The sequence below is a fragment of the Aplidium turbinatum genome, chromosome 5 (assembly GCF_918807975.1).
Source record: "Aplidium turbinatum chromosome 5, kaAplTurb1.1, whole genome shotgun sequence".
Lineage (NCBI taxonomy): Eukaryota > Metazoa > Chordata > Ascidiacea > Aplousobranchia > Polyclinidae > Aplidium > Aplidium turbinatum.
In genome coordinates, this window is record NC_137476.1 from 20,959,424 (window position 1) to 20,969,816 (window position 10,393).

The window sequence follows — 10,393 nt, forward strand, 5'->3', positions numbered from 1 at the left end:
CTAACACTTCTGTATTTTTAGGGCGTTAGTGTAATTTTAGGTGAAATATTGTAGTGAGCAAACTGGAGTCAGGCAACACTGCTTGTAGTTGTAGGCTCTTTGCTAGAAAACAGGGGTGTACTGACTACTGAGTCAGTTTTTCTGGACTCCGCCCAGGGATATCTAGAGAAGGGGATACGATGGCTTTTATTACGTCTGACAATAAAAGGGCTTCTATTTATCTTAAATAATCTCTGTTTATGGTAAAATGACAATTGGCACATATAGTAATTTAATAAACTTTGTTATGACAACCTGCATTGCACTATTACATCCAGGTATGGATATTCAATGAATGCTCATAATCACTTGTTAATTCAACTACCCGTATACGGTACTTGCTTTACACCTAGCCAACTGCAAAAGTTTTGTCAAAAAAAACAGCTTACTGGTAACCTTTCAACTGTCTTTTCAAACAAGTATTCTTTAAACATGTTCTACATACCACTTGCTAACTGTCTTGCGTAGCTGAGTGTACCAGCTGCACTACAAAACTTTCTGCAATTTTAAAAACATCCGCATGTTCAACGCGGTACCAACTACCGCCCTTCTAGTGTCATGAGAATCAGCAATCGCTCTGAGCCTTCATATCCCCTTCTTTAGATATCCCTGACTCCGACTCCATTCTGACGTCTGTGATTCCAAACTCCACTCCTGCTCTAAATAGCTTAGGGATATTGACTCCAAACTCCACCTCGATTAGATAAATAAAATATTTATACGCTGAAAGTAGCCGATCAACTTGTAAAAAACAGACTCCTGTCGTCACTCCCCAACTTCAGTCCCACTCAATGTTGCCAGATTTTTTTTGAAATTTTCAGCCTAGTTGCCATTAAAACCAGACTAATTTGATGTTCATCCTCAGACTGGGAAAGCATCTTTTGAGAGCTTATTCCTAGGATCTTAGTTTCGAATACCTGTAGATTCAGAGGCTTTGAATCACTGAAACAGGTCTGGTCACCGAGATTGACATAGTGGAGATTCCGACAGTTGTTGAAGCCGGCGAATTATTCCATCCACTAGGTAGCCCACCACTGAATGGAGAAAAGTCCTTGAAATGCGTTGCTCGAGCGCACACCTCAAGAGTAAAACCAGCGCCGCTTGATCTTGCGCTGGGCGTGTAGCCACCAAGTTGACAGAACTAACCCTTGACTAGCCCAATCTCTTTAGGCCTATGAAAATAGTCCAAAAAAGGAATATTTGCCGATTCGCACAAATTTCGAATTCAAAACGGCAGCTCAGTTACTGTAGTTTAGAGTCTCACTTCACTAAAACTCCTAGATGTTTTATCTATTGGGTTACATTAAATTGCAACCAGTCGCTTTTGCTACTGCTGTTTCATTGTGCCAATTTGTTACTTGGGAAACTGCTTAAAACAGAGGCTCTTAACCTTTTTTACACTGTGGCCCTTATTGAAAAATCAATGGCCCCCCTATTTTTTTCAATCTTTTGACAAAATAAAGAAACGTGTTTTTAATTTAAAAACTTGTTTATACAGTATATAACTAGTAGTTAGAATGATAAAATGATATAAATACAACACACAATAAACATGATAGTTTTTCAATTAGTTAGTTGATTGATTCAAAATTTTCAATTAATTAGTAGGCTATTACATACCGTATGCAGTTAGTGTGATGATCGAGCATATTTTTGCTCTGACAATGTCTTAATTGCTGGTGGAAAGAGCAAGCCGCATGTCATATTGAATATCCAAGACACTGCACTGCTTTGTCTTCAGAAGTAACATTGTTGAAACCCACATTCACAACGATATGTTGAAACAACCGGGAATTAAAGACCATTTCATGAAGATTTGGGCATAATGTAGGCTACTAGTATTTTTGTTAAATCTTAGTTTATTTCTTTTGTTATATAGTGTTGAAGTGGACTTAAGAGATAATAATTAAAAAAATTATTATTTTTCAAATTTTTCCATGGCCCCCTTGAAAGAGGTTCATGGCCCACTAGGGGGCCATGACCCTCATGTTGGGAACCCCTGCCTTAAAACATGTAAAGGAGAATCACAAAATGGCGGTACACGGTTAATGGACAAAGATATGTTACAATAAGCCTATAAGCAACAAACAAAAATCTACTTAACCATAAAAATTGAAGATGTACGGTAGGCCTATTGTTCAATTTGGATAATTAATTCATTACGATTGTTATTAGTGACAAACCACATCCAATTGCAGTTTCAATAAATACGAAAATTGTTTGGCCATAGCCTACCAAAGATCAAGAACTGAACCCTGTAAAGTTTGCATAGTAATTACTGTATAGTTCATGGTTCCACGACACTTAGGCACAATTACATCATAGGTGCATGCCAGATAGGTGTCCTCACTGTAGCGCCATGCAATTTAAATGTTGTCCTACATTTTATGTTGACATTATTCAACATTTAGACGTTATTCCGAATAGAGTCTCTTTGCGTGCATGCAAATAATCTGGCGACAAAGTGAGTCAACATTTGAATCGCCAAGAGCCACAGTGAGAATTACTCCACTTGGTAACTTTATGTGCGTAGGAAACTGCGCCTGAAAGATTTGTTCCTGATTTCATTGGAACAGCAAGCGACCCAGACAACCAAAACGATATCTATCTGGGTCGTTCTAGAACGAGAATACTTCTCCCCGTTAGGTCAGTGGTTACGCGCCCGACTCAAGACCACGCGGCGCTGGTTCGACTCTCGGGGTGTGCGCTTGAGCAACGCATTTCAGAACTGCTCTCCATTCAGCGGCTACTAGTGAATGGAATAATTCCTCGGCAACAACACTTCAACAATCGGAAAATTTCACTCTACCAATCTCGGTAACCGTCCCTGCGTCAAGAGCCTCTAAACTAAAGGGTATGCGAAACTGTCAAGAATAACCTATCAAGGCTTTGCCAGTCCGAGGATAAAGATTCAAAACCAACCATTTACACAGCGACTGGACTCAATTTCACGACACTAAATGAACTTTCACAAAATCAAAACTTGTAGAAGGAAACAAGCATGTTGAAGCGCAACCTGCTGCAAGCGGGCATGGCAATTGGTGATGAAACTAGGAAGATGGTTGGAATCGAAGTTGCTACCAATAAAAACGAACATCAACAAGCCATATTCAATGATTTGCATGGTGAAACAAAAGAAGCAACTAGCTTTGAGTTATACATAAACCCAGACAGCAAAATCCGTCAGTTTCATATCGATACAACCTTTGTAGACGTTGTATAATTGTAAAAATGTCGGATTAGAGTAGTCTTCTGTTGCTGTTTGGTTAACTTGCATGGTGCTATGCTATACCAAGCAAAAAAGTACAGCGATAAAGAATGACACAAAGACTTCACAATTGACATACAAACCAAACGGCGGTCATGCTGTGTGGGGGTTGCTGGACGTTTCTTCAAAATACATTAAAGTTTTCAATGATACCAAAGCAGAGTTAGGCAACAACCGGCCCAAATTTTTCAAAAAATAGAGAGAAATTTCCAAACATCATAGCTCGATTGAAGCTTCGAAAGTTTTGAAAACGTTTGAATTTGTCAAAACAGAACCACTGTCGTTGTTTGAAGCATTTCGAGAGAGTAAATATTTCTTGTCACCAGCAGGACCGTTTCACAATCGGGGAAATTGATATGGACAAGTCGCATCTCGGTGTCGGACTTTTCAACTACCTTTTTCAACATTTCCTCGATTAAGCATCAGCGGTAACAAAGTGAAAAATTGTTGGAAAATAAAGTGCAATTAGAGAACTAAAATTTAGAATAGGAATGAGCAATGAGCATGGTCATAGAAATAATTAAAAACATAATTAAGAGAAAAAGATCGGATAACTTATTGAAATAAAACAATCAAAATTCAAAACAAAAATCAACACACCTGTACAATTGCATTCAATCTTTCAATTTTGATTTCAATGCCGTTGATTTGTTTGTTTGTTCCAACAACTCTTTATGCAAAACTGTTGTTAATTGGAGATTCAAGAATAAAAGGTGAAATTTTCAATTTAAACTGAAATCTACCACCAAAATTGATACTCATTTTCACAATTTGTGGATGATTCAAACGTGCTGCTCTCTGACATTTTCTGATTGTACAGTATAATCTACAGCATACGATGAACAAAAGGTGGTGCTAGAGTAAAGAACTAGAGTAACAAATCTAAATTGCGATTATCAACTTTTAAATTCAAAGATTAGTTTGCGCAAAGAAACTTTGAGGTGAATATCTTTGCAAAACAGCATAAAACAATGACAGCAAGAAGACGCATTACCAAAGGCATAGAAAGATAACAAGAATTAGGTGTCGGTGTACTGCAGTGTGTGATCTACATGATCTTAATGTAATTTAAGTTCACCCAATTGTAAACCTTGACTCAAACCCTAACCTTAAATTGACGATAGACGTATGTATTGCAGTTGGATCAACCCTTCACTCTAAACCAGTGATTCTCAAACTGTGTGCCGCCACAGATTCTCAAGTGTGCCGCAAATCTTTTTGAAATTTTGGAAAAGAACTGTATAAATATTTAAAATAAGCCATTCAGACAAGCATGCGACTTAAAAGCGCTTTAACTCCTTCAATAGATGATAAATAAGCACATGTGACGATGAAACCAATTATGGCATTGCCGATACAGCAGGGTAATTGCCACGTTACTATTGGGCTGCTATGTTAGCTATCGTATAACTATTTATATGAGAGAGTGCAGACTCGACGACCTCCTACGCCTTCAGGGCTACGGTCTTTCGCACTCTCTCATTGGATGCACACTGTCAGTTTTTGTTTTATGTATGTTTCGGCGTTTCGCATCCAAACAAAAATAAAAATGGCCATACCATATTGCTAACATTACTTCCCACCATTTGGAAGCAATGAATCAAGCAATCTTTTTGCAGAAGAAGAACAGCTCATTGATTTACGAAACGACCCATTTTTTCAAACGCTGTTTCCACAAAAAAACTTGGATGCGTTTTGGCTGTCTGCTTTCAAATTCTATTTCATGATCCGTGCAAAAGCAATCAAAATTATATTGCCATTTGCATCTTCCTGGCTATGTGAACATGGCTTTTCTGTTTTGACTGAAATTAAAAGCTGTAAACGAGAGACTGCTTGAAATTGACGATGAAATTCCGGTATAGGTTTGTCAACAATGCAACCTCGTTTCAGTCGAAGCTTATATTGGTATAAACAAGTACATCCATCGCATTGACACGTAAAAATAACTTTTTTTAAAGCAACTTTTCTTCTTTTGTAAGTGTGCCACGTGCGTTTTATATTTTTTCTAATGTGCCACAAGCTGAAAAAAGTTTGAGAACCACTGCTCTAAACTAAAGAGAGAGGGGAGGGGCTTGGTGTTAAGCCATAAAAGCCCAGTGAAGATAAGCTGGATCACTGAACCAACGTAAATCACAAACTATACCACGTAGATCACATACCGCACCACACCAACACCGAATTATTTACAGCAGAAGTTTCAATTACTCCTTTTGAGCACACCAACCAGAGGACATCTCATGTCTCACAGAACCTTTACAAAATTAGGTACCCTACTACCCTCTTTTAAAAACAACACCATATGAAAAATATTATCAAAAGTTGATATTGTTACGATGACTATGAACTACGGGCACACATGATTACCGCAGCAAGATCTTTCAATTGGTGCAACAGCCTTGCTAAAATAAATACTGTCATTTCACACTTTACATTTAATAATCAGCAATGTTGACTGACAATGTCATGCAAAAAATTAGAAAGTGACGTTAACAAGTCAATTATTAAGCACGTTAGTAATTTTTCAAAAATTTGTTAAAACAGTTTTAACAAAAAAAGACAAAAAATTCAAACGTTTGACAATATCTAAAAAGCATAATAAAACGGTGCTACTACGAACCTCGAGGAAATAATTTGTTGAAACACCTTGCCAAGAACAGAGTATACCCATTAAGAATCTGCTACTATTCGGCGAGTGCCCTATTCGGCGAGAGCCCTTATCGGCGAGTTTCCTATTCGGTAATTTTTTGAATTTTTTTTTAAATTATCGGGTACAGTAGCCTAATTATCATTGCCGCTTTTACATCATTTTAACGACGCTAGACGTTAAAATAAGACTCTAACTCCCAACCCCAATCCTAACCCTTAACCCAGTGATTCCCAAACTGTGTGCCGCGGCACACTAGTGTGCCGCCAGAGATTCTCAAGTGTGCCGCGAATCTTTTTGGAATTTTTCGAAAAGAACTGTATAAATATTTAAAATAGTCTACTTCAAGCTGCAGGAAAAAGGACTGATTGCAATTTGCAAGTTACAAAGTGGCACACTTGTTGGAAAACCGTAAAAAATCACAAACAGATGCAGAATCAGTAATTGGATCAGCATTAGCCATTGTTGTTGAAGAAATGCTTGGTAGTGCTGCCCCGGAAAAAGTTGGAGTTCCGTTGTCAAATAACACAATTTCACGAAGCATACAGTAGAAGAGCTATCCTCAGATTTAAACTAAAAGAATCAAGCTCGCGACTACTTTGTTGCTACAGACAGGGAGCTATCTGTACTATGGTCTTAACAAGTTAACGAATCTACTGACAGAACCGGAAAATCTCATCTGCTAGCTTTTATTCGCTTCATTAACTATGAAACATTGGTAAATGAATGTTTGTTTTCCAAAGAAATGAAGGGCATAACCAAAGAAGACATATTCAAATTGGTAGATGAAAATATTTTGCTTTCTGAGTTGAAATGGAGTAACTGCGTGACTGTTTGTACTGATGGTTGTCCTTCAATGCAGGGGAAAAATAAAGGTCTCGATAAAAGTCTTTGATTCGTTTCCTGCTCTTAATAAATCAACTCATAAACAATAAATCATCCCGCAAATTATGAGCACATTGTCCGGACTTCAGCTTGCACTGCAACATTACTTCCCACCATATGGAAGCAATGAATCAAGCAATCCTTCTGCAGAAGAAGAACAGCTCATTGATTTACGAAACGACCCATTTTTTCAAACGCTGTTTTCACAAAAAAACTTGGATGAGTTTTGGCTGTCTGCTTTCAAATCCTATTCCATGATCGGTGCAAAAGCAATCAAAATTATACTGCCATTTGCATCTTCATGGCTATTTGAACATGGCTTTTCTGTTTTGACTGAAATTAAAAGCTGTAAAGGAGAGAGACTGCTTTGAATTGACGATGAAATGCGAGTAATATTTGTCAACAATGCAACCTCGTTTCAGTTATATAAACAAGCACATCCATCCTATTAACACATGAAAATAAAAAATTTTAAAGCAACTTTTCTTTTGTAGCCTAAGTGTGTCGCAAGCATTTTATAATTTTTTCTAGTGTGCCACAAGCTGAAAAAGTTTGGGAACCACTGCCTTAACCTCTAACCCTAACCCCTAAAACAGCAATGATAATTAGGCTACGGTACCCGATAATTTAAAAAAAATCCAAAAAATCGCCGAAAGGGCTCTCGCCGAATAGGGCACTCGCCGAATCGGACTAGCCGAATTGGACTCGCCGAATCGGACTCGCCGAAACGGGCCATTCCGACCCATCAAAGAGGTGGAAGCAGTAATAAGAATCTAATCGCTTCCATCGCAAGTGGGTCGACACAATATCTGCAAGCATGAGACAATATTCAATGTGGCTGATAGCACAACTTTTATTTGATGTTCCTATCAATATATGTTAAAGAAATTAAGTGCAGTAAAGAAATGTCTACAGCTGCATGAGTGGAAGATAAAAACATCTGCCACATCTAGTATATACATGTATGAAGGGAATAAAATGCAAAAAATTGGCATGCATCAAGGCTTAGCCTTGTTTCTCTTTGTAGTTAGAACGGAAGATGACATTTGCAAGTGGTTGAAGATACGTGGGAAAGAGAAGACAATCGAGATAAAGGCTGCAGGATGGAAAGAAGCAATGGGGGATAGGCACCGCATCCAAGCAAGAAGGTGAAAACAAGTATATACCAGAAGGATATCTGTTGTAATCGAGAAGTAATAAGCCCTTGGGTTTGGAAATAGAAGCGTTTATCAATATTGCTGCTTCTACTATCGTTTGAAGTTGCAACTGGGTTTTAAAAGCAGAACCTTGTCTTGTTCACAATGTTGTTACAAATGCAAAATATATTTGAATTTAAAGCAAATTTTTAAATCATTTTGGAATATTTTAATGTGCCATTCTATGGTCATAGGCAAATTGTTCGTAAACAGTTGTTCGTAAAACAATTCTTCGTAAACAGTTGTTGGTGAAATGAAATTCGTAAAACAATTCTTCGTAAAGCATTTCTTCGTACACATCAAATCTCAATTACATGCACAAAGAAATGCTTTGGGAAGAGTTGTTTTACAAAGAATTATTTACGAAAAACTGTTTAAGAAGAAAATGTCGGACACCCCATTCTATAGTTGCCCTTTCACAGGTATTGTTTTGTGATAACTTTATGTTTCATTAAAACAGAATCATTCCAGTTATTCAAATAAACATCATCAGGAAATTATTGTTTGAGTCGATCCAATATTGCGCTCATAGCAAAAGGGAAATGATGACAAGGACCAAGATCGCCATCACAGAAATTAGTCGTCCTCAGCAACATCATCAGATGCCTGGGTTCCTGGAGCAAAACCACCGTGTTGACGGATATTCATGTTTTGTCCATGTCCCTGCCGTGCGTCTCTAATTTGAACATGTCCCACTCCCACACGTATTTCTTCGACTTGTTGTGGGTGTGTTGGCGGCCTTCCACTAACGTTGAGTGCACTACTATGCTGTGTGTAAGCAACAGGTGCTACGGTTGCTACATGATGTTGGATGGAAGATGTCTGATAATTTGGTGGTTGACTTCTGCTAGCACCTAGTTGCTGTTGGCTTTGTTGCGACTGATAGGGGCCAGCACCAGTCAGCTTGATTTTCTGTCCAACAAACATAGCTGCATTTTCAACCCTGTCAATGACCACTCTCCTTGGTAAAGAAGGGGGTGCTGTTGAAAAAGAAGGAAAGTTAAAGAATTATCAGTTCTTCATTTTTATCCCCTATGCAAGTTTTCCGTTGTGACTTTTAACTGATATATACCACTTTCTAAGCGTGTAATAATTGAGATTTGATGAAATCCTATACACAATTCTATTAATTTGCATTACCGTATTTTACGGACCATAAGGCGCACTTTAAATTCTTTTTTTTCCTCATAAATTGATCGTGCGCCTTATGGTCCGATGCGCCTTATGTATGGATCAAGTGAGGTAGTGCTTTATTGCCTACACTCAAAACCAGTACCGATAACCGATATACTATTATATATGGTCCGGTGCGCCTTATGGTCCGGTGCGCCTTATAGTCCGGTGCGCCTTATGTATGAACAAAAAACTAATCAAAGCAATTTATTGACAGTGCGCCTTATAGTCCGGTGCGCCTTATGGTCCGTAAAATACGGTAGTTTACTTCCAGCTGCTATTTACAACAGCTCGTAAGAAGACTACAATGCAAAGACAGTAAAAAAATTATAATTAGATTTCAAATTACATAATTTAAATATGGGGAGAAGGTTATTAATTGCTCGAAGCTGCAGTTCTTTTCATCTGACTGTCTTAATAGCGTGTCATCAAAAATAAAATGAAGTACACCTAAATGTGGTGAGGTATTTGTGGATCGATAGAAGGCAAAAGTAAATATTTTAGATTAACTTTAAAGCATAAACTAATTCTTTTTAAAGGCACGTCTGAATCAAAAATCAAGTTATTTCTCTCTTTCTCTCTCCAAGTTAACAATTACATATATAGTCAAGAAGCATATAAAGGTAAATTACTAACCTGCTGGTGGGGCATTGCGTGGGATATTTTCTAACCGATCAGTTTCTATAACTTGATTAACCATAAATTCTCCACCAGTGAAGTTGTTAATTCTCATTTCGTCAATGTGCTCATCTGCATTACTGCGATTAGAAAAGTTTGCCATAACTTTTTAAGAGGAATCTAATCACAGCTCATCAAGTATACAATTCAAAAGCATTTAGTTGACCTGCAAAAGTGAGGATCAAACAGGAATGAATAATATTTCACAAGTTTTTAAATGTCAAATAGGAATGAACATTTTCAATGACAAATTAGGAATGATTGTACTTCAGCATGACTAAAGCCACTCTAAAATAGGTATATACAGTATATCTAATTATTGTATTTATTCAAGTATATAAGATGCAGAATTTTATAGCAAATGTTTCCTTACAAAGTCGAGGTGCGACCTATACCAGAATAAATGGGTCTGCTACTATTCGGTGAGTTCCTAACCTCTAACCCTAACCCTAAAACGGCAATGATAATTAGGCTACGGTACCCGATAATTAAAAAAAAAATTGAAAAAAT

The 10,393-nt window shown here is 37.5% G+C and overlaps 1 protein-coding gene across 1 annotated transcript; it reads right to left on the bottom strand.

The window, feature by feature from the left end:
* Positions 1 to 1,930: 1,930 nt before the first annotated feature.
* On the bottom strand, positions 1,931 to 10,043 carry LOC145770326 (uncharacterized). Its single transcript, XM_082581925.1, has 2 exons — positions 9,842 to 10,043; positions 1,931 to 9,012 (listed from the first exon to the last, which is right to left on the bottom strand). The coding sequence occupies exons 1-2, from the start codon at positions 9,984 to 9,986 to the stop codon at positions 8,609 to 8,611; spliced, it is 549 nt and encodes a 182-aa protein (XP_082438051.1). The 5' UTR covers positions 9,987 to 10,043; the 3' UTR covers positions 1,931 to 8,608.
* Between the last annotated feature and the right edge of the window lie 350 nt (positions 10,044 to 10,393).

Coding starts and splice junctions, on each gene's coding strand:
- LOC145770326 (XM_082581925.1), bottom strand. CDS start 9,986: ATGGCAAACTTTTCTAATCGCAGTAATGCAGATGAGCACATTGACGAA. Junction 9,013..9,841: donor ACGCAATGCCCCACCAGCAG/GTTAGTAATTTA, acceptor CTTTTTCAACAG/CACCCCCTTCTTTACCAAGG.